Source organism: Chondrus crispus, genomic scaffold, assembly GCF_000350225.1.
Source record: "Chondrus crispus Stackhouse genomic scaffold, scaffold_230, whole genome shotgun sequence".
Classification (NCBI taxonomy): Eukaryota; Rhodophyta; class Florideophyceae; order Gigartinales; family Gigartinaceae; genus Chondrus; species Chondrus crispus.
Window position 1 is genome coordinate 95,157 of NW_005179107.1, and position 24,346 is coordinate 119,502.

Here is a 24,346-nt window from a genome sequence, read left to right on the forward strand (position 1 = left end):
GGGAGGGGTGGGGGGGGTTTGACCGAGGGTTTTTTTGCCTTGATGAGAGGACGCAAAAATGCGGCGCGATTGGTGGGCAATGCGTCACCAATCTGTCTCGAGGCCGCTGCGAGGGACGAGTAATTTAGCGCACAAGCACTGCCCTGTACAGCACAGAGAACTCAAGTACGTACTGTACCGGTGCAATGCGATCTCGTTTCGCGGATGGCAGCAACCGTCTTCCGCCCCGCGGTCCATCCAACCTCGCCCGCCATGGCGCACCGTCTCGCCCGTGGTCTGCCGCCCGCCTTCACGCTCTCGTCGACCGTGCTGTCTCGCCCGAGATCCCGCCCGCGCGTCTGCCCGGCGACGCTGCGCCTGGTCTCTATGTCGGCCCGTCCGTCGCCCGCGGAGTCGCCCGCCGACCCCGGCATTGACGCCATCGTCACCGCCACGCGCTTCGTCTCGCATTTTACCGATCACGCGGCCGATGCTATTCCCGTCGATTTGATTGATAACGACGAGTGGCATGACTATGTGTCGTCGCAGGCCCCGTCCGTCCGCGCGTGGCTTGAGTTGAATCCGGGGCCGCCGTCGGCGCCTACCCCAATTCCAGACTTCGAGGCGGCAGATGGCTCTGTCGCGCGGTTCATTGCCCCCGTCAAGAACGAAGGCGTTCCTCTGTGGCGCGCTGCAGCCGCATTTGCAGCACTGCCAAAGGGCCATGTCTACGCTGTCGCTCGCGCTGCCGATTTTTCCAACTCGCAGCTCGAATTGGCATGGGCATTCGCCGCGTACTCTTTTACCAGATATACGGAGCCGGAGAAGCCTGCGCCGTCCCCGGCTGTCCTTGTTAGAGGCACGGCTCCGGAGTCAAAGGAAAGGACTGACGTCGACCGCGCTGCGTGTGCTACGTATATGGTTCGAGATATGATTTCGACTCCTGCAGAGGATTTTGGTCCGGCTAGTCTCGAGGCAGCTGTGTCGACGTTGGCTGCCAAGCACGCCGCCCGGTCCAGCTCAATCGTCGGCGCACAGCTCCTTCGCTTGGGATATCCCCAGGTCCATCGCGTTGGCCGCGCTGCCCCTGCCGAGCGTGCCCCGCGGTTGCTCGAGTTGCTTTGGAATGAACGTGCAGAGCGTGTGCTCACTCTTGTCGGCAAGGGAGTCTGTTACGATACCGGCGGCTTGTCCATCAAACCCACGTCTTCCATGGTCACCATGCAAAAGGACATGGGGGGTGCAGCCCAAGTCCTTGGCCTCGCTGATATGATCATGGATGCGGGCTTGAACGTTCGTCTCAGAGTGCTGATCCCTGCAGTCGAAAACAATGTTGCCGCCACGAGTTACCGCCCTGGTGACGTCCTCACGGCAAGGAATGGCAAGACAACACTTAACATGAACAGCGATGCTGAAGGACGACTCATTCTTGCAGACGCACTTGTCGCTGCCACCGAATCTGACCCAGACTTGATCATTGACTGTGCGACCTTGACTGGGGCCCAGCGTGTCGCAATGGGTCCGGACATTCCCAGTATTTTTTGCACTGATGATGAGGTCGCACATCAGCTTTTTGAAATTAGCCAACGCGTTGATGACTTAGTGTGGAGACTTCCGCTTCACAAACCTTACCGAAGGATGTTGGAAACGCCGCTAGCCGATATAAAGAGCTGCGGCACCAGCGGACATGGTGGGGCCATCACGGCTGCTCTCTATTTGAAAGAGTTTGTCGGTGAATCCAATTGGATTCATGTTGATATGATGGGATACAACCCGACATCGTCTCCTGGACGTCCCGAGGGTGGTGAGGCGATGGGGATGCGCGCACTGTTTGAGTTTCTTCGACAACGGTACTCGTAGGCTCCAACACGAACGAGGGCACATCAACCTGAAATGGGACACTTCCATGGTGTGAACCCAGGCTGTATGGCCTTTAGTTTAGTCCCCATGTATAGTATACCGCGAGAAGTTTTTCGTAGGGTCGTAAACTTCCCATCGCGAAGCGGGAAAAATGTGTCGGTTTCGCTCGTACCACCGCCGTTCGACTACTTTGCCTGCATGAGCGTCTTCTTTTTCCTTTTTCGTATCTGTGACTACGCGAATGTCTTCAACGACATCAAAACTGAATAGTGGACCGCTTTTCTGCGCTGGCAAAATGAGAAACCAAAGTGAAAGGTAACAAATCGTGGTCAGCACTCTAAGAGAAGAACGGGCGCGCGAGCGGAAGACCAGGAACCAGGGATGGAAAGTAGATTCGCACGTACCCCACGGGCTTTGGTGACAATGAAGTCGTAGAACGAGTAGTGGTGTGGAATGATAAGGTCTTCCTTAATGAACATGAGGGTATCGGCAGATGTATTCCGCAATTCCTTAAATTCGGTCTGTACCATCGCGAGAAATCGTCCGACAGTCGTCCCTTTTTTGCATCGAATGGTCCGCCTGTGCCCCGAGCCGTCCCAATAACTGTATGTGATGCGCACTATCTCGCTCTTGATGGCTTCTTGTTCATTTATCCAGTCTTGCTTGAGACGCTCACGCTCTCGTTGCTCATTAATCTCGCGCTCTCTGTCAGGCAAGAAGCTCGTATCAACGCCTGGGCTCTTTCCCAATTTCCTACGCTTTGGCGGAGATGGGGGCACCCCTTTTACCTCACTCTCATCTTCTTCGGTGCGCTGTAACACTTTGCGTTTCTTCTGAGGGAGCTCTGAGTCATCCTCGCTGTTATCATCACTATCGTCAGATTCTGCGAAAGAAAGGACGACCTTGTTTGCCTTTTTCAATCTCGCACGTCGCTCGTCTGCTTGTTTTTCTCTCAGTGTCTTATCTCTCTTCTCCCTCTCATCAGCTGCACAGCGTTCTAGGTATTTTCTTCTGGCCTTAAAATCTGCGTGAGTCACAAGGCCGACGGTGTCACTCTTAAGCAAGTCTTCCACGGTCTCAGTGCTCGCAGTAAAGCTGTTTCCAGTCGCATTGGAAATTACTTTGTCGGATGCAGCAGCTATCCTCTCCTTCCTTCTTGCCAGTTCGTCCTTGTTCCTCTTTCGCTCTGCTTCAAGGGCTTGGATGCGTGACGTCGCTTTGGACCCTCCCGTGTACGACGCCATGCTTCTTGTCCGTGAGACAGGGATTGCTCGAGTCTGTTGAAGTACAGGCGAACGCCTTGTTGAAAAGAAACATCTAATCCAAAAGTAAAATATTTAAAAATATTAGATGTTTACACTTAAACATATTTTGATATCTATATTGAAAGCCAGTTTTCCCTTTATTTTATTAAAGTGCTGATTGCTTTCTTGTTCATAGATCAAATTTTTGGGATCCCGAAGTTATGATAGCTACTCTGAACACGTGTAACTAGGGCCACTCAATGGACGCCGTCGGCGAGCATGGCCAACAACGACCTGGTTACTCGTCACCTTCCGCCTTCACCGTCCATCACGCTTGCGCACCTTATCGGCTCTATTACATTTTCCGTCGCCAACTCACTTACGAACAAAAATGGTCAAAGCGAAGAAGAAGACGACGGAGAACGTCAACGCCCGTCTCGCACTTGTCGTCAAGTCCGGCAAGTACACCCTCGGTTTCAAGTCAACAATCAAGACTTTGAGATCCGGCAAGGCCAAGCTCATTCTCATCGCCTCCAACACCGCCCCGCTCAGAAAGTCAGAGCTCGAGTACTACGCGATGCTTGCGAAGTGCCAAGTGCACCATTTCCAGGGAAACAACATCGATCTCGGTAAGTTCTGCGATGTCTTCACATTTACGCCCGCGGCTTGATCGCAATCCAATTCACATGCGCTTCTTTTCCGAGCACGGTGCGGAGGAGTTCGATTTTAGAGCACCATGTAACGATTTCGTAGGTACTAACGCGACAGTCTCATACGATTCCCTGAAATGTGCATTTCACGATAACAGGCACCGCCTGTGGAAGATACTTCAGGACAAGCGCAATGGCGATCACCGACCCGGGAGACAGCGAAATCGACTCCGTCTTCCTGAACCAGGAGAGTTAGATCTTTCTGCATTAGTCCGTAGTACTAATCTATGCCTCGTTGCGCGCTCGCATCTGAACGTTGCAGGGCTCCTGGTTTCTGTTAAAGATCGCTTTTCTTGTCTATTTTGATGCGGTCGCCGTTAACTGCAATGATGCGACCACTGCGCAGAGTCTAGGGCAGAGCAATACTTCATGTAAATAGACAGATTAGTCGCTGTGGACGTGAAATACGCTTTCCGGCTCTGATTCGAATGTCAACCTACCGCTTCGCCAGTTTTTCGAAGGTGCCACTCATTCCACCTATGAGCTTGCGAGGGCTTTTACCAGGCCCCGAAGCGAATATCTGCGTGTAGAGTAGATGGTCACCGTACTCACCTACGGAAAAAAAGGGAGCTATTGACATGCTTGTTCCAAAAAGAAGTTAAGGTTTACTGTTCTTCGTCACTATCCTCTGAATCCATGTCCAGGTCCTGCACAATATCAGGTTCTTCATCATCGTCAGAGCCGACAATTGACAGTTTCTGTTTGATCTTCTTAGTGGGGTGGCCACCGTTTTGAGAACCCGATTTACGTGCTCGCTTCGCGGAAGGCTCTGAAGGCACTTCGCTGTTATCAGAGTCCGATGAATCGTCATTTTCCGCAGATATCTTCTTTGAAGCTGCGCCCTGGTTTGTTACGATTTTCTCATCGCGAAGCTTCTCTTGTTTTCGGATTCGGGTAGACTCTACTTCAAAAAATCGTTGAATTGGAGTTTTCTTGTCGGGGTCCATACCTGGAACACAACTCAGCATACCTTCTTTGCTAACTGCGCCTTGCGGTGAGAAGTCAGCTTTTGCTCTTGCCTCCGTAATCGCATCAGATGTCTGATGCAGTTTTTCAACAAGACCCATGATTTTTTCCTTCCATTCTTGCACAACGACTTCCTTGGCGAATTTCCGAAGTGCTACCTCAGCCATGTGAGATATCTCAGGGAACGAGACATGTTTGGAGATTGTTGCGAAGAACTTTGCCAGCTGAAATACAACACCGTCAATGACGCCGCTCACAAACGGTTTTGTTTTGATGACGTCATTCGAAACCCTCAACACACTTCTCCATTCAAGTGCCTTTGAGTTCCCATGGACTGGTTTCTTCCGAAGCTCACTACAACGAAGAAGTGATAATAGATGAGGGGCAAGGGGAATGTAAGTACCCGTCTGCGCAATTACGTCAGATAGGTATGAAGCGACGTGAAAGCGCAGCGGAAATGTACGTGGTGTAGCGTAAACACGCATCACACCAAGCGATACTTGCACGTATGGGTAAATAAGAGGTTTCAACTCATCTTCCGCGCCATACTTGCCCAACACCATAGACCACAATCGAAGCCGATTAATGAATGACCAATTGTGAATGCGTTCCACTTCCTCCTTTTCTTGCTTCGAAACCATGACCGCTCGCAACGAGATGGCGATCTCTCGGAGATTCGCAAAGGCGGTACTGTAGGACGCGCCCATGTCAATGCTGAATAATTCGACAATGCAAGTAGCCGCGAACTGAATTGTAGGGAGAGTCCTGGGATTGCAAACATTCGCAATTGATGAGGCGTAGGCCGCACAGCAACTTCGGAGAACGACTTCAGCATTGCCAGGTCCATGAGCGAGCTTGTTCAACAACAAGTATGCACGGAGTCGAGAGGGCTCGCTCATGTGCAAAGCATCCGCAGACCAAACTCTAATAGCAACTTTGACAATTTTCTTGAGAAGAACTTTGTTTTCCCTTGTGTAAGGCACGAGCTTCTCCAGGCGTTTCATCAAAAATCGCGAAGTGGCTGGATCAGTTACAACGTCACACAAGGATAACATATGAAATACATACGACTGAAACACTCGTTGTAAGTTCATCCATCGGCCGCTCTCTGATGGGTCCCACTTGCTAATCTGACGCTCGTCAGAGACATCTTTCGGCTTGCCCAGCATGCGATCGAGAGCATCTTGAATACCTGAGATCGCGAGGTTCAGAGCCTGCTGATACGCTTTCGCCGACGCAAACCTCACTTTGCCTGCTGTAAAGCTGCCGTCATCAGCGAATTCGTCAGCACCCACCTCGGCAGCTTCCACAGACTGGCCGTCATTTGCGATTTTGGATCGATCTTTTGATTTGTGCTTCTGTCTCTGGGAGTCGACTTTCGCCGGGAGGATTTCTTTGCCTGCTCTGAAGAGACGAAGCAGATCTTTCGCAGCTTCAAGGCTTGAGCGATTTGATCTCAGCTGCTTCTTGATGGTCTGCAAATATGCCATGTCAACGAAAATCATTCTCTTATTGCCTTTCTTCACTTTTTCCTCCTTCAAGTCCTCTTCCATTTCTTCGCTTTCCGCCTCAGCCCTTTCGACGCCTCCGTCCTCGTGTTCCGAATCGCTGCTGTCCATCGCCGTACCATTTACGTCCAGACCAGCCTCTGCAGCTGCTTCTTCTTCTGCTCGTCTCTCATCTTCTTCATCTTCGCTACTGTCACTATATCCCTTGACATCGTCGCCGACTGCTGTCGGAATCGCCGTACCCTTTGTGTCCGCTTCATCATCGTCCGATTCATCTTCGTCCCCCTCACTCGCGGAAACATCCGATTCATTCTTTGGTGTTTCCTTTTCTGGCTCACTGTCAACGTCGCTCTCTTCTTCATGTGGACTGTCCTCATTTTCTTTCTCATCTTCACTTTGATCAATGTCACCAAGCTCATCCTCGTCGTCGAAATCCAGTAAGGTAGTATCATTTTCCTCTAGAAATTTGTAAAAATCGGGATCCTCTTTCTTGAGAGCCTCAATATCTCGTTTATGAGCGCTGGCTGTCACCGTAGCACGTCCTGCCTCGCGCTTGCTTTTCTTCGCCGTGCTTCGTTGTGTCTTTTCTCGTTTCTTATTGGTGTGCTTTGGAGTAACCAAACCACTGCCCTCCCCAGTCTGACGCAAGGAACCGTTTCCCGACACGTCTGGAGAGTTGAACAACCTCTTTTTGGGATTATCCTTCTTCATTGTGGTAGGCGTCCTCAATTTCTCGCTCTTCGGGGTCATTTTCTTTGCAGAAACCTGGGGTTTCTTTCTCTTACCTACCTCAATGCCTTCACCACTGTCATCAGACGAGGGCCCGCTTTCGTCGTCCTCATACGCATCTTTAGCACGCTTCAAAGCACTTAATAAAGTCTCAGAAATGCCTCGTTCAGCATCCTTCTTCTTCGAATGAAGGGCGCCTCTCAACCCAGCTAGAGTTTCGTCGATGGCTTCAGTACTATCGGGTGTGTCGCGAGGTCTCTTCTTTGAGGACCGTTTTTTGCTAGCAAAATCCGATGCACGCCTTCGCACTCGAGGTGTACCTGATTTGGCTGCTGGAGTCTCAACTTTCCGCAATGATTTCGGTTTAGCTTTCGCTGTTGAGTTCGACAACAGCTTATCCGTTTTCGAGTTTGCTGACCCTGAGCGCCCCTTGGGTGTCGCCAACTTCTTTCCGCCCATTGTTAAGGCGCAGTTGGGCTGACGTAGAAAGCCGCGATTTAGTCGAAGAAAACGCGGCTGAGGATTGTGGCGGGGAAAACGTGCGAAGCAATGATAACACTAAGGTCACGGTTCGGTACGGTGACGGCGGCGGCGTAAAATCCTGCACCTGCGCCAATGGAAAAAATCCTTCCTGAAAGGGGAGAGATCATACGTATTTTGATCTTCTTTCTCTGCGTTTTTTTTTTTTTTTGGTGGAACCATTCTAAAACATTCCAAAAAGGGTTTTTTTTTGTTTGCATCTCTCTCTTTGCACAAGTCATGGCCATAGGGGGTGGAAATAAGCAGGATAACCCTCAATTGTGTCCCTCCATTTCGCTAGCAAAGAAGATTGGAAGAGCGGACTTAAGCGGACTTGCCAGCCGTCTGTCAAACAACCACGACTTGACGCGCCTATGTTTTGCCCCTTGACTAGCGGCACCTCAAAATGGCGAACCAGGATAAAGCAGAAGAGTGGATCGACCGCACCAATGAAGCCCTTGGTGAAATCGGAAACGGCTACGAATTAACTCCCACGCTGCAGCATCTCTATCTCACGAACAATCGCATATCCAAAATTGAAAAACTAAGCCCATGCCTGGCGCTTCGCGAACTTGTTCTTCGCCAGAATTCCATCAAGGTCATTGAGGGTATTGACGCTCTTGAGGAGCTGGAAGAGCTTGACTTGTACATGAACCAAATTGACCATATACCTTCAGACGGTTTCAAGAAAAACTCAGAACTCAAACGACTCGACTTGAGTTTCAACGACATACGCGAATTGAAAGGGTTTCCCTCCAACAACTTGCCGAACCTGGAAGAGCTATATCTCATCGGGAACAAAATTCGCATAGTTTCCGACTTGCAATCTATGCCGAAGCTCATCATGTTGGAATTGGGGGACAATCGCTTGCGTGTGATCGAAAATCTCGACCGCTTGCCAAGTTTACAAGGTTTGTGGCTTGGCAGAAACAAGATCACTCGCATCGAAGGATTACAAAAACTCACTAAACTGCGAAGACTCAGTATTCAGAGCAACCGCATCACCTGTATTGAAGGCTTAGAACATCTCGAACATCTGGAAGAATTGTACCTGAGCCATAATGGTATAACTTCGATGCAAGGAATCCAAAGCCTGAAGAACATCCAAGTTTTGGACTTGGGTGTTAATTTTATTGAACACATTGAATGCATTGAGAACCTTTCCAACCTCAGAGAGTTTTGGATAAATGGCAACAAACTTTCTTCCTTCGATGAGTTGAATTCATTGCGAAGTGCAACGCGACTTGAGACGGTCTACCTGGAAGCAAACCCCCTGGCAAAAGATCCGCAGTACCAAGCCAAAGCGCTTGAGATTTTACCAACTTCTCTGGAACAGTTAGATGCGCTTCTAGTTGACGATGCGCGGAAGCAAATCGCTGCACAGTCTTGCAGGGAAGACCAGGCAGCGGTTGCAGATAAACCCGAACACGCCGCGGAGGAGACTGTCATCGCAAATGCCATGGGGGGGAACCTGACGGACGGTTCCCGAGTAATCCAAATTGACGGGCGCCTAGACAGAGACTCGCAAAATGAGGTGCCGGGGGATGAGCCCTCCCGCGATGATACCGTGGAGACCGTTCCATCCCGAAAAGTCGCGTCCGAGCACACCGTTACTATGGCACCAGACGTGAAAGTATCGCTTAGTCAAAGCCTTGAACAGGGCGATGCCACGCGTGAAACCCAAAGCCAATCAACGACTCACGAAATCGGCTAATTGAACGAGAAGGCCGGTTTTTCTTCTTGGTGCCGTTTGACTGCGGCGCTGCAATGCCGTGGCACTGTGCTCTATTTAGATTTCAAGTCATGGAGCTGTTTGATTTACAGGTTCATATGTCGTTGGGGAAAGAATCATGTGAACTGTGACCTTGAATATTTCAAGACGCTAGCTCAATCGCCTTGAGCTCATTTGCGACTTGGGCACCAGCTTGGACAGCTGGATAGAGGGTTGGGTCCGCGTTGTTCGCATAAGAGCCCAGTGGAGCGAGGGAAGCATCCGACCGCACATGGGCGAATAATGTCGAACTAACCCGCCACAAAGATCCTCCTGCTGACCTCGCTTCTCGCGCTGCCTCACTGGTTTCTTTACTAACCACGACTTCATGCATGCCTCGACGAATATCTCCAGCTGTAAGATATTCCAACTGAATTCCCGACTGTATCAATAAATAACCCTCCGGAACGGCGACCGGTATCCGCTTTCCTGTTCTAGTCCAGATGTACAAACCGGGGTATCGCGACTTGCCATGAATCGTAAGAATGTTCAAATCGTAGTGGTAGCCTGCTAGACTTGTTCCGACACTATCTGCGAGGACGTTCAAATCAGATCCAGTCGGGGCAAGAAGGTGAGGACCGAACTCTAGCTTGTCTCGAATAGACGTTTGAGGTAGTCCTAGTCCCAACGCAAGCATATCTGAGATCATCAATATGGTATCTATAAGTCTGCCACCCCAACCATTCATTGTGCTAGCCCATTCGTCTTCAAACGCTTCTGGTACCACCTGCGGTGCATTGAGCTCTGGGAAGTCTGTTGTCTTCGGGCGCTCTCCGCATCTCCAGAAAAAGCGCCATTTCGGGTCCTTTCTCCTCGCTGAGGGATTGCTGACTGGTCGCTCCGCGGTATCGAGCTCGTGCGCAATGGTCGAGTTGTCGCGTGGACGTTCAACGAAATCGGGTGTCACTCCTACCTGATAGAAAAATTGTGGCCGTGCATCTTTCATCTTCACCTCTCTCGGTTGAGAAAAATACCTCTCCATCATGTTCAGGAACTTGGTTGAGTCATCTTCATCTACGCGAGGATCCCTAACGAGGACGGCGCCGTACTCGCGCAGCGATTGCGCAACCGCCCTGCATGCGTGGACGTCTTCTTGCTTTTCGATGAAAACAGACATGTCAACTTTGTCGATGTTCTTTGACAACATTTTGCTCATTTTGTGTGCTAGTTTGAGGAACGTGGGGTTCAAGTGGCATGCATTGGCAGGCCCAAGTGTTCGCGTGGACAGCTTCGAGGAGGAAAACAACTAACGACCGTTCTAAGGAATGCCTCGAATAGTGCAGCCAGTGACAGTGTTGGGACTCAACCCAGAGACGTGATGCCGAGTCTCGAATTTCACAACATTTGGGGTCACCCCGAAATCACCTTTACGGAAACGTCATTTGCTCTCTCTTATTATGTGTAGATGTGCGCGGTTGGGTTGCTCTTAGCCACAATTCGGCCGGATTTAGTGAATGACCGATTGAAATTCAATGTACTGTAGGATATGAATTCAATGATTGAATTCATATCCTACAGTACAGTAGCATCTCTTTTCCTCCAGGAGATCCGCACTCCATTTCCGACCTCCATTTCCGACCTTCCGTCGTAGACGCATCAACTGATTCGGGGAGAAGCTCAGAGAGAAAATGCAATATCACTGACCTAAGACAGAAAAGAACTCCTGCCCGACTCTCTTTTTGGACGCACTAGCACTGCTCACCATCGCCTTTTTTCCGGGGCAAGGCAGGTTCAACAATCTACTTTCGACGCGATTTTCGAGGCGTCTTGAAAAACGAGAACAGGTTCGGAACTAGAGATACCTTAGGATGCCTTATCATTTTTCTGCAGCAACTTGGACACCTCAGCATACTTCCACATCCGCCTTTGCAGTGGGCGGTTTCGCTTGGCCTCGAAATCAACTCCTACGCACGCACTCCATCTGTCGCCGAGCACTACCCGCAAGGAGAAAGCGTATTCCATGTGTCCGAAATTCTGTGCCCCTCTCTACAGCTGGATCCACGCAACCAGAACCTTCCCCGGTCTCAGATGCGGAGTGCGTAGCAGCTCCACTTGACATAATTGCTCTTCAAGAAAACTGGGTAGCGGTCAACAAACCTCCTTCCATGTTGGTGCACAGGACGAAACTATACCACGCTCGTCCGAGAGAGACCTATGTCGTAGATGAAGTACGGAAAAGAGTTGGAGAAATTCGCGGACTTCCAACAGCAGTCCTTCCGGTTCAACGCTTAGATCGACCGACTAGTGGAGCTATGGTCTTTGCTCTCGGCGATTCAAAAAAAGCTTCACAGCTACAACATGCCTTGCAGTCCGAGCACTCCAGAAAGGAGTATTGGGCGATTGCGTTTGGAGCTGAGATGCCACAAAAGTGGGAAAACCACCACTCATTGCGAGACTTGACGGGAAAGACACGCAAAGAACGTTCGGCATCGTCCATGTTTGAGCAGCTCCTTCGACTCGATGAATCTGATTTATCTGTTGTCCGCGCTACACTTGCGACTGGCAGACGACACCAGATTCGACGCCACCTTAGTTACTCTCGCCATGCGATTCTTGGAGATACCTCCTACGCCAAGGGTACCCAAAATCGCTTCGTGAGGGAACATTTCGGGGTCACAAGATGCTGTCTTCACTCGCGGCGGCTCTCATTCACTGACCCAGAGAACGGTACTCAGATTAATCTTGAGGCCCCAGTCCCTCAGGACCTTCGCGACGTCCTGGCACGTGCCAGTGAATGTGAGCAACATCACGACATTACTCTAGATCTCGGGAACCTTGCGGAGGATACACGTTAAAACCGACTCGGCGTTTATTGTTTGAGATCTACACATCGCCTGAAGTCATTGCGGACAATACCACATTTGCTATATGGAAGTGAAAAGCGCAAATGTTAAAGTTCCTGATAAATGGAGTGGCTATGAAGGTCGAGAGATCTTCTGTGACTTAGGTTTCGATGAGAAGAATGAATCGACCTGCGATTGCTCGGTCTTTCTCTTCTTCTGGGGAAATGATGGACCATTTAATCTGCCATTTGACACAGAATCCCTGCGTCTGGACGCATTTTTCTTGCGCTTTTCCATCAGTTTTTGCTGTTCGGCGATCTCTTCATTCTCCTTCTCGATGAGTCTAATTAAGACGTCCACTCTACGTTTCAATTCGTTTGGTGTTCTACTCTTGAGCCACCAATTGAAACGGAACTGCCATGCCTTCCGCACCTCCAGCTTGATATCATCCCATCTTCCATAGCCGAGCTGGCTGGTCATACATATTAACCACCGGTCCTCCTCGTCTATGAAAGTCTTGGAACGATTGTTGGAATAGACCATATCAAGCTCCTTCCATGGGTCGTCGTATCGTTTAACCTTGACTTGAATTGCCCTTTCCATCTCCTCTCGACGAGCAATCTTTTGTTCTCCATCTTCAATAACCTTCAGAACCTTTGGCCATGTGTCAATACGAGTCGGGCCCTTTTCCCAAAAGGCTGCTGAATATTCTACCAGCTGCTCCATAGTCTTTGAATCGCCTATATCATCGAGAATCTTGTCAAAATTTTCACGCCCGTAACGCTCTATTCCACGCAAGAAACTAGAAAACTCTCTCTTTGTCCACTCGCTGTAACCCTCATCGAGAAGCGTTTCACGCTCATTTTCGTGCTCTTCAGATAGCAAACTTTCTAATTTTGGGAGCTCTGGTTGTTCCTTGCCTTCCTTAACTACGGCGTCGGCTTCGGCATTGAACTTATCCACGATTTCCCTCTCAACTTGGAAGAGCTCTCGCAATCTTGGAGTATTATACAGCATGTGGTCTGGCAATGATGGCTCTTTGCGATATTTCAGTCGAGGTTTCTTCTTTTCAACTTGAGGCGCTGGCGTCTGTCGCATAGCGTCCCTGTAGTAGGCGGCTTCGTCATAATTCTTAGACCGAACTCGCTTACCAACGTCCAAAAAGAACTCGTTTCCGCCGGCGGCCTTCTCCTTATAGTTAACACCTTCAAAATGAAAGATAGACTTGTCCTTGTTAGCATCGTCGCCGGAGAGCTTGAAGTCGAGCATATCGAGATTGCCCGATGTTGTGATCTTCTCTCCTAGCTCTTCATTCATCTCCTTTGTCTTTTCTGCACCGCGAGAGAGGATCACTTCAATATCTTCCTCAGCGTAGTCTGATGCATTAGACTTGAAAAATTTATCCGCGCCAAACCGGATCATGTTGAGAAGCTCGTCCTTTTGGAGGTTTTTCTTCTGTTGTGTTAGTCGACCTTGTTGAATCACAAGAGTGTCTAGGCGTAGCTTGGACATAGCAGTGCGCAGAATGCGTTCTTCGACTGAGTTCTCTGTAATCAGGCGGTAGACATTCACGGGTCTACGCTGACCAATTCTATGAGCGCGATCCATGGCTTGCAAATCACACTGGGCGTTCCAATCACTGTCGTACAGAACAACGGTATCTGCGGTCGCAAGATTGATACCGAGGCCACCAGCTCTCGTCGACAATAAGAAGATGAATTTTTCGGAACCATCACGATTGTAGTCGGCAATCTGCTCGTCACGCCACTCACCGTCGGTACTCCCATCGATCCTGCAAAATTTGAATTGCCGCATCGTGCAGTAGTCTTCGAGAATGTCAAGAACGCGTGTCATTTGCGAAAATATGAGGACCCGATGTCCGCCCTCCTTCAGACGAGGCAAGAGTTTGTCCAGCAAGGTCATCTTCGCGCAGTTTTGAATGAGATGGTCACCAAAAGCATCTAGCGAACGATCTTCAACGCCATCGAAGAGATACGGATGATTTGCGCACTTGCGCAACTGCATAAGAATATTGAGCAAGCGCACGCGGTCTCCACCCTTCCCATTGATGGCATCAATATCCTTCTTGAGAAGGTTTCTGTATAGCTCAAGCTGCATTGCGGAGAGTTTTGTGAACAGCACGGTCTCTTTTTTCGGGGGCAGACTGTGCTCAACTTCGCTCTTCAAACGACGGATAAGGAACGGACGCAAGACAGCATGCAACTGACCGATAATCTCCTGTTGCTTTTCTGTATCGTTTGTCGTGTTGTCGCCTTCTACAGCTTCAACACTCGAAAACCATTTCTCAAAAACGTCCGAGCTCGAAAAGACATCAGGCAAGAGGAAGTTGAGCAGGGCCCAGAGCTCATGAAGGTTGTTTTGCAATGGAGTTCCGGTGATGAGCAAGCGTGCTTGTGTTGTAAACATACGGACAACCTGGGAAAGGAGTGAATTTTCGTTCTTGATGCGATGGGCCTCATCAATGATGAGGTAGCGCCAGCAAAACTTGGTAAGGTGAGCCTTTTCCTTTGTTACGACTTCATACGATGTAACAACTGCATCAAACTTGCCGTACACAATGAGGTTCGACATTTGATGCTTGCGCTCCTCCTGAGTGCCATGAAACCGGACGGCGCGAATATCCGGACACCATCTCTTAATTTCATTCATCCAGTTCCCGAGCGTGCTTTTCGGAACAATGATAAGGTGAGGTCCAGTGAGTCCCTTGTACTGCCTGAGAAAACCCAGCAGAGAGATAGTCTGTAAGGTCTTACCGAGCCCCATCTCATCCGCAAGAATGCCATTGAGGCCACGCTCAAACAATCCAATTAAGAAGTTGAGCCCCTCAATCTGATATGGCCTCATAGTACCCGTCACATTTGACGGCTGTTTCTTGAGGCGTGTTGTTTGCACAAGCGGGTCAGACATATCGCTCTTCGCTGCGCTCTCCATCATGAGCCTATCCTCCTCCTTCTCAGTCATGCGCCTCTTCTTCGACTTGACACCCAAACGCTTCTCCGGCTGCTTGGCAGAAGGCTTTGCGGCAGTATCGGAGTCGTCGTCTTCACCGATGAAATGTTTGAACATGGGTGCCTGCGCGAGTAAAAAATTGCGACGGTCGCCCTGGGCACGACGGATCTCGGTGTGAATCACTGCATTGGACTGGGCCAGGGTAGCCGGGACGCGGGCTTTCGACGAGGGGCGCGAAGGCGCGTCGCCATTGGAGACGGGCATGACTGCGCCGACGAGGGGAAGGGATCTGTGATGCTTGATAGGTGGGAGGATGGTGAAGGGAGGGGGAGGGGAAACGTGGGGGGGGCAGAGGGAGATGGTGGAGTTGCACAGGAGGAGGCCGACGCAAGTTCAGCAACGATAAATGTGTGCTGGAGCAGAAGAGATCTTCTTACAGAGCGGTGGCGCGAAAGTATCGGTTGGATGTCGTTGTTGGGGACTGTGGGGCTCGCCGGGTGCTTTTGGCGCCAACTACTTGGCGCCAAACGGGAGCACCACTCCTCCTGCATCCACCACTTTGACTGGCCATCCCCTGTTTTCTCCTTTTTTTAATGGATTCGCGCCAATTCTATTCACAGTAAGCAACCCTCGTCGGCATTGATCTTCCGCATTACACCTTGGCCTGCATTGCTGTGTTTCACACGTGTACTTGGCATTCACCCATTCCATATGTACACGTGTTGAGCTTCATACCTTGTTCGCACAGGGGCCCCCGCTGTTCGAGACAGTGCCGTACCGCCTTGCTCGCGGCCCACGCCAGCCCGTTTCCGCATCGTCTTGTTTCCCCATCGGCCAATTCCACCACCGTCCCCATCCCCCTTTCGCGCGATGGCAATGGCGCTCTGACGCGACCTACCCGAATCAGTTTGCACCCGCCTCTCCGCCACGCTCTCCACTAGTCCCGACTATGGCCGGCCTTGCCGCCTGCTATCGCCAGGCCACCGCGCGCACCGGTGTCTTCCAACCCTTCATCCACGCCACCGTCCTTACCTACGCTCTCCTTCTCTTCCTCTGCTGCCTCCTCAACCTCATCTCTCCCACCTGGGTTTCACGCAACTCCCCCCCTCCTCTCGCCCTCTCCGCTCCGGCCCTCTCTACAAGCCCTCTCTCCGGCACTCCGTTCACCGCCCACCACGTCGACGAGCGCGCTGTGTCGCGCTGCCTCTCGCATGGACTGCTTCAAGATGTCACCCACGACCCCATCATCGACCGCTTGCGCGCAGAGCTCAACTGCGGCTGCCGACAGCCAGACGTGTATGAGCCGCATGAAACTCCCACCGTCTGCGCTATCGTCCAGAGCTTCAACCATCAGAACAACGTTGAGCGCATTGCAAAGGCACTTGTGGCAAATCCAGCCATTCAGGAGATTATTGTTTGTGAGGATGGATCCACGGACGCCAGCTTAGATCACTGGATGGAGCAGCTGCGCGACTTCAAGCATTTCATCGTCGTCAGTAACAACTTGCACGAGACGAGATGCTACAACCGCGCCATGCGCATGAGCTCGGCCGAGTATTTCATCCTCATGCAGGACGACGATCTGCCCCCGGATCTGCCGCATGCCGATGATGCCGACAATATGCCCGCCCAGCTCAACTGGGTCACCCATGCGCTCGAACTGTTCGATGCTGACCCCAAGCTTGGCGTGCTCACGGGCTTCATTGGACAATTGTGGCTCAAAAACGGCACTGGATTTGAGTTCGGCGAGCAGCAAAGTGACCATGGCGGACAGAGAAAGGGTAAGACTGCTCGCATTCCATTTCTCAGCTCGAGAACCTTGCACCCGTTTATGTACGCGGAATGCGCTTGGATTGCCCCCGTCTTTGTCAGATCGGAGGCTCTGCATCGCGTCGGAGGATTGGATGTCGGATTGTTCCGAGAAAAAGAACCTGGCGTGTGGCAGGATTGTGTTCTGAGCTACGCCGCATGGACTGCAGGCTGGAGAGTAGGTGTTTACAACGCCCACTTTACAAGAGGAGTTGGCGGTCATGGATCTACAAGCTCTCCTGCCAAGGCGAAAATGAGGGATGTGGTTTGGAGAAGAGCGAAGCAAGCCGTAGATATAAGATACGAACGGCAGTACATCCATGAACACATCCTCGCGCTTAACGCTGCAACTCTCATGAAGCGCTATGGTTCCGAACAAGGACCTTGATGTATGCTGTTAAACGAGGTCTTGTCGAATCATTTATTTCATGAGATTTCCTCATGTCGACGAAGGTTGACCGGGACGGGTGCTACAGAAGACCGAGATTCATTGCTCGCGATTGGCTCCGAGTTGTCAGAGGAGTCGTTGTTCTCATTGTAGGAGAAGGTTGCACGTGACTTGATGTTGCCGTATTGACCTTAACGGAATAGCACCTTCCAGGAAGCAATCCTATCTACAAGCGCATTTGCTTGTCCGACTTATTTCTATCAGTTCCAACCTCAACAACATTGAAGTGGATACTGCAGATATCTTCTCCCACTGACCATTTTGTTAACTAATTACTAATATCCTGACGACTTATCCGTTCGATCTGGCGCTGGTTTTCCACAAGCGAGAAGAGATAATCTTTACCAGCCCGCTTTGGGTGTTTCCACGTGATGAAACCTTAGAAATGTGCAGTGCGTGTGAAAACCACCTAAGATGCAGTCACGTAACGAACTAGAATTTTCTTAAAGACCCTGCATGACCTTGCGGGCGGCGCGTAGCGTCCTGTCAACATCTTCCTCCGAGTGCTGCAAGCCTGTGAAACCAGCCTCATACTGCGATGGAGCCAGGTAGATACCGTTCTCCAACATACCTCTGTGGAATCTCCCGAACTTGTCAAAGTCGCAATTGTCAGCCACATCCTCGAAACATGTCACCGGCCCCTCACAGAAAAAGAGCCCAAACATGCCGCTGATGTGACCTCCACAAACGGCATGCCCGCATTCCTTTCCAATCTCTACCAGGCCAGCGACCAAACGGCCCGTAATGCGGTCAAGGTATTCATAACTTCCCGGTCTACTGAGAATCTCCAAAGTCTTGATGCCCGCTGTCATCGCAAGCGGGTTGCCACTCAAAGTTCCAGCCTGATACACAGGCCCTGCGGGAGCCACCATGCTCATGATATCCTTTCGTCCACCATAAGCGCCGACAGGTAAACCGCCTCCGATGACCTTGCCGAAGGTGGAAATATCCGGCTTAATGCCAAAGTACCCCTGGGCGCCACTGTAAGCGATTCTGAAACCGGTCATGACCTCGTCGAAGCACAAGAGAGTGCCTTCCTTCTCTGTGATTTCGCGCAAGCCAGCCAAAAACTCCTTCGTGGGGGGAATAAACCCTGAGTTTCCGACCACAGGCTCCAAAATGACGCCAGCAATCTCGCCCTTGTTGTTCTCAAATTGCTTCCTGACGCTCTCCAAATCATTATAGGTAGCAACAAGGGTAGTTTCCGTGGAGCTCTTCGGCACGCCCGGCGAATCCGGCAGGCCAAGTGTAAGAACGCCGCTTCCCGCCTGCACGAGGTACATGTCAGCGTGCCCATGATAGCAGCCGGCAAACTTAAGAATTTTTTCGCGGCCAGTAAACGCTCTCATGACCCTGACAACGGACATACATGCCTCCGTGCCGGAGTTGACGAATCGAACCATCTCCACGCTGGGCACGGCATCGATGACCATCTTCGCGAGCTGATTCTCCAGGGCGCTCGGGGCGCCGAACGACGTCCCCTTCTTGAGGGCCTCCGTGAGGGCGGCGTTGACTTCGGGGTGGGCGGCACCGACGATGGCGGGGCCCCAGGAGCCGATGTAGTCGATGTACTCATTGCCGTCGACGTCGACGGCCTTGGAGCCCGAGACGGAATCGAAGACGACGGCGCCGCCGCCCACAGATTTGAAGGCGCGCACGGGGGAGGAGACACCACCCGGCATGATATGGCGCGCCTCCTCGAGAATACGCTGCGACTCGGTGGTCTTCAGGCTCTGCGAGGCGACCATTGTGGGGCCGGATTTGGGCTTCTGCGACATGAGAGAGGCGGAGCGGAAGGGACGCGAGGTGACAGGAAGCGAAGCGGTGAAAGCAGGTGTCGACGACATAGTGGGAGTCGGGAAGGCGGCGTTGTGGATCGGGGTGCGATTCAGAGAGTGACGGTGGGAGAAGATGGATCGGGGGTGCGAAGGTTGAGATATCTGGGGTAGCGCTGGGGGGAGCGTGAAGCAAGGGTATGCTGGTAGCGCTGGTGGGAGCGTGAAGCAAGGGAGGTGAAGCAAGGGTATGCTGACGAGGCATGGTGCGGCAAAAATCTCGGGCGCGAGCTCTACTCTGGCGGAAATCATCCTGGTTGGCTGCAGACCGACATACTGTAGTTGTAATTACGTTTGTTGACGTCAAAATGTAATTAATTGTAATTGAATCGCTGTGTTGACAAGCGCCAGGTACAGTATGAGAAGGCTGTGGACATTCGACAGCATGTGGATGTCAACATCCAGGCTAGGCGCAGAATCGTGAGCGCCGGATCGCAGAAGTGCTCTCCCGATTCGCGTCCCTCGACGACCACATCCGTTCTTCTAAGCCAGCCCCTCCGCCCCCTTCATCCATCCCCAAACGACCCCACCTATCCACCTGTCCGCTCCCTCCGACTGCCTCTCCTCTCCCATCCATCCGCCCATGTCTTCCCCACCCGCCGCCGGCGACTCCGCCCCTCCCGCCAAGGCCACTGGCGAAACCCAAAGCCTCAAGCACCTGCTGTGCGCGACCGCCTCCGATTTCCGCACCGTCTTCTTCTACCCCCTCTGCACCGGCGTCATGACCGGCGTTGGCTTCGTCGTCGGCAAGCGCATCGGCGAGTTCTTTTTGTACGGAAACGCAAAGACAGCCTAACAATTAACCCCTATCTCATGTAAAACCCGTCCACTTCCGCAACTCCTGCCTCCTCAAACGCCCTCTTCCTCGCCCGGCACTGCACGCATCGCCCGCAGTGACCATCCCCGCGCCCGATCATGCAGCTCCACGTGCTTTCCCACCTCACGCCCGCTGCCTCCCCGAGCTGGATCACCTCGCGTTTCGTCAACTGCTCAAGGGGCGACTCTATTGCCACCCCGCCTAGCGTCTGCCCAACCTCCCGGAATGCTCGTAGAAAGTCGGGCGAGGCTGAGAGGTACCAGCTCGCGTCGTCCTTGCAGATCGCCACCGAGATCCGTGAAGCACCTTCCTGCCCCGCGAGCGATAGACCGAGAGAGAGCAGCACCCCGTTCCGGTGGTGCAATGGCACGTGTCGCCGCTCTGTAGAGCGCTTTTGGAAGGCGCTTGTTACACTCGTCAAATCTACCTGTAGTAAATCTGTCACATGCGCGTGCTTGCACTGCGCCTCGCATGCGCGTAGCTCGTGATGAGCCGCACGCTGGCCATAGTCGCAGAATAGACCCGTAATCTCATGCCCGCCTTTCGACGCAGCGACGTGTAACAGCGTCGAGCTTTCCACTCCGCCGCTTAGCAGGATTATGTGCCGTGGCTGCCGTGAAAGGTCTGGAGTACTATTGACCGAAGATAATGACGTAATGCATGTTCGCAGAATTTGACCTGCAGCATTCGATGAAGATAACCTACTTATTCTCTGCCATGAAGTTGATCGCAGGAACGCAAGTGGAGCTCCGAATGGAATGAAGCATGACCGATTCATTGGGAGGATCTTGATGTAGTGTCAAACAACGATACACATGGGCTATACTGTAACTACAAATTTTGTAGATGTACTACAGATTGTGATTGTGGATGTGATCGTCAAATAAGTCTCCCCAAAAATAGACATTTCGACGGTAGGAGCCAGAAAACTCAACGGAGACCCTCCTCCTTGTCGCATCGACTCCCCTGTAAACACATGCAGAGCTCTGCACAAAAGAGGCATGACACAGTCTTTTTGTGCACCTATGGGTCGCAGATAGTGTGTCAATCGCGAAAGTAAACACTCTTCAATGAAAACAGACAAATAGCATAGCCCTTAACTATATTCGAATGACATTCATGTAGGTAGGAACGGAAATTAATATGAATTCAATCTGCTCACGCACTTTATTCCTACGGTCGTCAGTCTCAAAATTTTGACGCTCATGCTACCATTGATATCGAAGCACTGGACACGAGAGGGCTTTGGAGGATCTGTTTCAATGCCATATCACATGTTACTTGTTCGCAAGCGATGTATGTATGCCATTCATGCGAACTATTCAAAGAAACGTGGATTCTTGGTGTTCGAAAGCAAAAAAAATCACGCGGAAGCACAGCTCAGCTAGGGTTGCGATATTCCTCTTCTGTCAGACCTGTCAGACGAGAGAATGGGCCGGAGCGACAATAAGGGTGAATATGCATATTCCTGTGAAGAGGCCAACAAATTCAAAGACGTCTGTTAAGAACTCCGGCCAGGACATGGTGGGCAAAGTTAGAATTCGTTCAGTTTCAAACGTGGAAAAATCCATGTTCACCTGGTAATGGTCCACGACTTTGAAGTGCAACCTCGATGACTGACTCAATCCTTGTGCCATTTGGTAAACATTTTTGCCTTCCACATTCATCTTCTTGAAAGAGTAAATTGAAGAAGACGCCATATCTAAAATCGACATGCCCGTACTGGGCGATACGATAGAATTATTGTTGGCTTCGGTGGGGTCTTCTGCAAATAATCGTATCGAGTTGAGAGTGTAAAAATCTTTTTCCAGCGCTCGGTTGTCCGGTCCAACAAGAAGTGGGTCAGAGTAGTTCCAAGTGTATGCTGAATAGTATGGGCCCCTCCCGGTCTTCTCCCATAAATTTGGGTATTCCGGATTGTATCGATACGAAATACTAGCGTTGTCCAGTGTTGGATAAAAGAAGCCGGAAAAAAAGTAAACATTGCAGTAAAAGTCGATTGGATGGTTGACAATCTTCAAATCATACGCAGTTTTGTTTAGCACACTTTTCGGATGCCCGTTGAAGTCAAGAATACCTCGCTCTTGAAGACGGTCTGCGAAAAGGTACAACTCAGCCGCAAAAGCCCGGTACAGGACCATATCACGCTGAAGGAACCTGATCCTACAAGCCCCAAGAAGTCGAGACTTGAAAACTGTTACTTGCAACGAGGGGTTGAACAGGTTTGCGCCGTCCCTCGGGTCAAACGGGTACAGAAGTTCTCGTTTCTTCCTTCCGACCCGAAAGCAATAAAAGGCCTGCATCTTGTTTTCACTCAAGTCCTCAAAGGATCCGGTGTTTGCTACATCTCTTAACGACTTCATTTCTCGTCTGGCATCAAATCCTTTTCGCAATTGATTAACCCGCTCGCCATCTTCAGCTAGCACAACCTCTTCGACTGGAGATTTCTCAGCATCTGGCAGAGTGTCAGGGAAGTGAATTTCCTTTCGAAAAGATGATTGGGTCCTGTTTGTTCGAATGTAAGTTGTAATACCAAACAATGGGAGCCCTGGGTGTTCGTCCGTCGGAAAATTTGAGAAAGGAGGAAGATTTGGAGTATCTCCACATATCGTTACTGCCGGCAACTCTAGAGGTGATGGAGCGGACCTCTCTATCTGAATGGCAATATTCCTCTGTGCCACATAGAAGTCCTTCGAGAGAAATCCAATAGTTACAATCATACCAATCACCGCACACGCCCATGCGACTGTCGTCAAGCAGAAAAATCTGTCATCTCTTTCTGCGCTTCTCAAAGGATCAGCAGCCCGAGTCCTTAATTTTCCGTTAGACATCAGGACTTCCAGTAGTGTGCTGCCTCCTTTGCTCGGAACCGCACCGTCGAAGCGATTGCTGGATGCATCACGCCGGTTGCTTCTAGTTGATCTAGCTCTGTCTGCTTCATCCTCGCTTCCTGAGTCAAACGATAACATCAGGGGGTCCTGTGCTCGAACGTCACTTTCAATAGCACTGACCCATGTAGAAAAATCGAATTCATCAAGAGCGTTCTCCTCACTGTTTTTGCTCAGAATGTCTTCAAGCTGTGCGTGTTTTTCGTTGAGTAGGCTGTCAATTGGACCGGTACTTTCTCCCTGCATAGATTTCGATTCCCGAACTGTTTTCAACTTGTAAAGAAGAAGAAGGGCACGCTCCAAACCGTCGAGGCTATTGTTGAGTCCCGCGTGGGTTCTTTGCGCATCAAGTATGTGAAGCTGAACAGCTGAAATGGCTTCATCAGTCATGATTGTGTCCCTAATGATTTCTTATGGACTTGTTCAACACTTTCCAAACGAGTTCGCGTGAGCAAAATGTAGGCACCAACCCAGATAAGAATGAAAAAATGTTTTGAGGCTACCAGCGTGCCTTATCGAAATAAATGGAATAGAACGATGTCACAGAATTGAGAGAGGCCTCCCGTCCTGATCCGCAAAGAAAGAAGCGCCCCTGCTCGAAACACGCAATGACGATTTCAAAGAACCAGAAGGCACCCTTTCAGCCAAACCGTCACTTGTCTTATCCGGGGGCGTTCTTCAAGAAATTTGGAAGTGCTGCATATGGCATCCCTTCAGCATATTTCATTAGGTAGCCGTCGCTTTCGCACCAGAGCCTGCCACAACGTGAAAACTATGTCAACAAAATGATCTGTAGGCGATAGCCTACAGATGCGATAGCAACATTTATGTCGTGTCTTCTCATATTCCGAAAGACATTCCGGGAGCGGTCGAGGCGTGGTGAAAGTGCAAAAAAGATATTCTTCAAAGTGTCCTGAAGAGATTGTTGTGAGAGCAACACATCCTTACACGCGGCTCATCCTTCATCCTTCAAAGTGAAAAGGAGTTTCAGACGCAATGGGCCGCAAAAGAAAGGAACCCTCAGGAGACGATTCCGCGCTCCCCAATGAAGAAACAGCGCTGGAGAAATCGTTCCGGGAGTATACAAACGAAGAAACTACTGGGATCTTGAATGCTATTTCAGAAGCAATGGAAGAACTGGAGACGGCCAGACAAGCCATGAACTTCATTTCCGCCGATGAAGAGGAAGAAGAGTTTGCTGGTGGAGATGTAGACCCCACCAATTTTCAAGAGGGGTCTCTCGCACAAGTTGAAGATAATGGTAACCTGATGACCACAGAGGAAGTCGCTCTGGCTCTTCGTAGAGAGGAAACGTCTAGATCTGGCAAAGAATATCAAGCCGGTCCTGGGTCCGAGACGACTAAAAAAGGCATGCTACGTTCTAGACTTAAGCTAACGTCGAAAGCTCAAAAGAAGAAGGAGAAAAACGAACACGACATGGAAGTGGGAATTTTTGGGACGACGGCGAAACCAGGCAAGTGGAGCTTGTCAAATTACTTGCAGTTCTGTC

The 24,346-nt window shown here is 50.8% G+C and overlaps 14 protein-coding genes; 6 read left to right on the forward strand and 8 right to left on the reverse strand.

Annotated features, from left to right (window-relative positions):
* The first annotated feature begins 366 nt into the window (after window positions 1–366).
* CHC_T00004445001 (hypothetical protein) lies at window positions 367–1,839 on the forward strand. Its single transcript, XM_005715789.1, has one exon. It carries the CDS (start codon window positions 367–369, stop codon window positions 1,837–1,839), a length of 1,473 nt encoding a protein of 490 aa, XP_005715846.1.
* A 78-nt stretch (window positions 1,840–1,917) lies between these two features.
* Window positions 1,918–3,083, reverse strand: CHC_T00004446001 (hypothetical protein). The gene is made up of 3 exons (XM_005715790.1): window positions 2,831–3,083; window positions 2,244–2,803; window positions 1,918–2,121 (listed from the first exon to the last, which is right to left on the reverse strand). The coding sequence occupies exons 1-3, from the start codon at window positions 3,081–3,083 to the stop codon at window positions 1,918–1,920; spliced, it is 1,017 nt and encodes a 338-aa protein (XP_005715847.1).
* Window positions 3,084–3,474: 391 nt separating this feature from the next.
* Window positions 3,475–3,989, forward strand: CHC_T00010181001 (60S ribosomal protein L30). The gene is made up of 2 exons (XM_005715791.1): window positions 3,475–3,712; window positions 3,892–3,989. The coding sequence occupies exons 1-2, from the start codon at window positions 3,475–3,477 to the stop codon at window positions 3,987–3,989; spliced, it is 336 nt and encodes a 111-aa protein (XP_005715848.1).
* A 409-nt stretch (window positions 3,990–4,398) lies between these two features.
* CHC_T00004448001 (hypothetical protein) lies at window positions 4,399–7,455 on the reverse strand. Its single transcript, XM_005715792.1, has one exon. It carries the CDS (start codon window positions 7,453–7,455, stop codon window positions 4,399–4,401), a length of 3,057 nt encoding a protein of 1,018 aa, XP_005715849.1.
* A 466-nt stretch (window positions 7,456–7,921) lies between these two features.
* CHC_T00004449001 (hypothetical protein) lies at window positions 7,922–9,229 on the forward strand. The gene has a single exon (XM_005715793.1). It carries the CDS (start codon window positions 7,922–7,924, stop codon window positions 9,227–9,229), a length of 1,308 nt encoding a protein of 435 aa, XP_005715850.1.
* A 74-nt stretch (window positions 9,230–9,303) lies between these two features.
* On the reverse strand, window positions 9,304–10,442 carry CHC_T00004450001 (hypothetical protein). XM_005715794.1 is given in 2 exon segments: window positions 9,304–9,389; window positions 9,390–10,442. 1 exon segment carries the CDS (start codon window positions 10,440–10,442, stop codon window positions 9,390–9,392), a length of 1,053 nt encoding a protein of 350 aa, XP_005715851.1. The 3' UTR covers window positions 9,304–9,389.
* Window positions 10,443–11,094: 652 nt separating this feature from the next.
* On the forward strand, window positions 11,095–12,136 carry CHC_T00004451001 (hypothetical protein). XM_005715795.1 is given in 2 exon segments: window positions 11,095–12,081; window positions 12,082–12,136. The coding sequence occupies 1 exon segment, from the start codon at window positions 11,095–11,097 to the stop codon at window positions 12,079–12,081; it is 987 nt and encodes a 328-aa protein (XP_005715852.1). The 3' UTR covers window positions 12,082–12,136.
* An 18-nt stretch (window positions 12,137–12,154) lies between these two features.
* CHC_T00004452001 (hypothetical protein) lies at window positions 12,155–12,532 on the forward strand. Its single transcript, XM_005715796.1, has one exon. The coding sequence runs from the start codon at window positions 12,155–12,157 to the stop codon at window positions 12,530–12,532; it is 378 nt and encodes a 125-aa protein (XP_005715853.1).
* On the reverse strand, window positions 12,202–15,303 carry CHC_T00010228001 (chromatin-remodelling complex ATPase ISWI2). The gene has a single exon (XM_005715797.1). It carries the CDS (start codon window positions 15,301–15,303, stop codon window positions 12,202–12,204), a length of 3,102 nt encoding a protein of 1,033 aa, XP_005715854.1.
* On the reverse strand, window positions 14,943–15,303 carry CHC_T00004454001 (hypothetical protein). The gene is made up of 2 exons (XM_005715798.1): window positions 15,092–15,303; window positions 14,943–14,955 (listed from the first exon to the last, which is right to left on the reverse strand). The coding sequence occupies exons 1-2, from the start codon at window positions 15,301–15,303 to the stop codon at window positions 14,943–14,945; spliced, it is 225 nt and encodes a 74-aa protein (XP_005715855.1).
* Window positions 15,304–15,988: 685 nt separating this feature from the next.
* Window positions 15,989–17,236, forward strand: CHC_T00004455001 (hypothetical protein). The gene has a single exon (XM_005715799.1). It carries the CDS (start codon window positions 15,989–15,991, stop codon window positions 17,234–17,236), a length of 1,248 nt encoding a protein of 415 aa, XP_005715856.1.
* A 503-nt stretch (window positions 17,237–17,739) lies between these two features.
* On the reverse strand, window positions 17,740–19,383 carry CHC_T00008868001 (glutamate-1-semialdehyde 2,1-aminomutase). XM_005715800.1 is given in 2 exon segments: window positions 17,740–19,044; window positions 19,045–19,383. The coding sequence occupies 1 exon segment, from the start codon at window positions 19,042–19,044 to the stop codon at window positions 17,740–17,742; it is 1,305 nt and encodes a 434-aa protein (XP_005715857.1). The 5' UTR covers window positions 19,045–19,383.
* A 1,983-nt stretch (window positions 19,384–21,366) lies between these two features.
* Window positions 21,367–23,226, reverse strand: CHC_T00004456001 (hypothetical protein). The gene has a single exon (XM_005715801.1). It carries the CDS (start codon window positions 23,224–23,226, stop codon window positions 21,367–21,369), a length of 1,860 nt encoding a protein of 619 aa, XP_005715858.1.
* A 572-nt stretch (window positions 23,227–23,798) lies between these two features.
* Window positions 23,799–24,005, reverse strand: CHC_T00004457001 (hypothetical protein). Its single transcript, XM_005715802.1, has one exon. It carries the CDS (start codon window positions 24,003–24,005, stop codon window positions 23,799–23,801), a length of 207 nt encoding a protein of 68 aa, XP_005715859.1.
* Window positions 24,006–24,346: the final 341 nt, after the last annotated feature.

Excerpts from the sequence above, each read along its gene's own strand:
- CHC_T00004445001 (XM_005715789.1), top strand. The coding sequence starts at position 367 with ATGTCGGCCCGTCCGTCGCCCGCGGAGTCGCCCGCCGACCCCGGCATT.
- CHC_T00004446001 (XM_005715790.1), bottom strand. The coding sequence starts at position 3,083 with ATGGCGTCGTACACGGGAGGGTCCAAAGCGACGTCACGCATCCAAGCC. Across the intron at positions 2,804-2,830 it reads AAGAAAATACCTAGAACGCT|ATAAGACACTGAGAGAAAAA; the intron begins GTGCAGCTGATG and ends GGGAGAAGAGAG. Across the intron at positions 2,122-2,243 it reads TTGTCACCAAAGCCCGTGGG|AAAAGCGGTCCACTATTCAG; the intron begins GTACGTGCGAAT and ends TTGCCAGCGCAG.
- CHC_T00010181001 (XM_005715791.1), top strand. The coding sequence starts at position 3,475 with ATGGTCAAAGCGAAGAAGAAGACGACGGAGAACGTCAACGCCCGTCTC. Across the intron at positions 3,713-3,891 it reads GGGAAACAACATCGATCTCG|GCACCGCCTGTGGAAGATAC; the intron begins GTAAGTTCTGCG and ends TCACGATAACAG.
- CHC_T00004448001 (XM_005715792.1), bottom strand. The coding sequence starts at position 7,455 with ATGGGCGGAAAGAAGTTGGCGACACCCAAGGGGCGCTCAGGGTCAGCA.
- CHC_T00004449001 (XM_005715793.1), top strand. The coding sequence starts at position 7,922 with ATGGCGAACCAGGATAAAGCAGAAGAGTGGATCGACCGCACCAATGAA.
- CHC_T00004450001 (XM_005715794.1), bottom strand. The coding sequence starts at position 10,442 with ATGAGCAAAATGTTGTCAAAGAACATCGACAAAGTTGACATGTCTGTT.
- CHC_T00004451001 (XM_005715795.1), top strand. The coding sequence starts at position 11,095 with ATGCCTTATCATTTTTCTGCAGCAACTTGGACACCTCAGCATACTTCC.
- CHC_T00004452001 (XM_005715796.1), top strand. The coding sequence starts at position 12,155 with ATGGAAGTGAAAAGCGCAAATGTTAAAGTTCCTGATAAATGGAGTGGC.
- CHC_T00004454001 (XM_005715798.1), bottom strand. The coding sequence starts at position 15,303 with ATGCCCGTCTCCAATGGCGACGCGCCTTCGCGCCCCTCGTCGAAAGCC.
- CHC_T00010228001 (XM_005715797.1), bottom strand. The coding sequence starts at position 15,303 with ATGCCCGTCTCCAATGGCGACGCGCCTTCGCGCCCCTCGTCGAAAGCC.
- CHC_T00004455001 (XM_005715799.1), top strand. The coding sequence starts at position 15,989 with ATGGCCGGCCTTGCCGCCTGCTATCGCCAGGCCACCGCGCGCACCGGT.
- CHC_T00008868001 (XM_005715800.1), bottom strand. The coding sequence starts at position 19,044 with ATGGTCGCCTCGCAGAGCCTGAAGACCACCGAGTCGCAGCGTATTCTC.
- CHC_T00004456001 (XM_005715801.1), bottom strand. The coding sequence starts at position 23,226 with ATGACTGATGAAGCCATTTCAGCTGTTCAGCTTCACATACTTGATGCG.
- CHC_T00004457001 (XM_005715802.1), bottom strand. The coding sequence starts at position 24,005 with ATGAAGTTCATGGCTTGTCTGGCCGTCTCCAGTTCTTCCATTGCTTCT.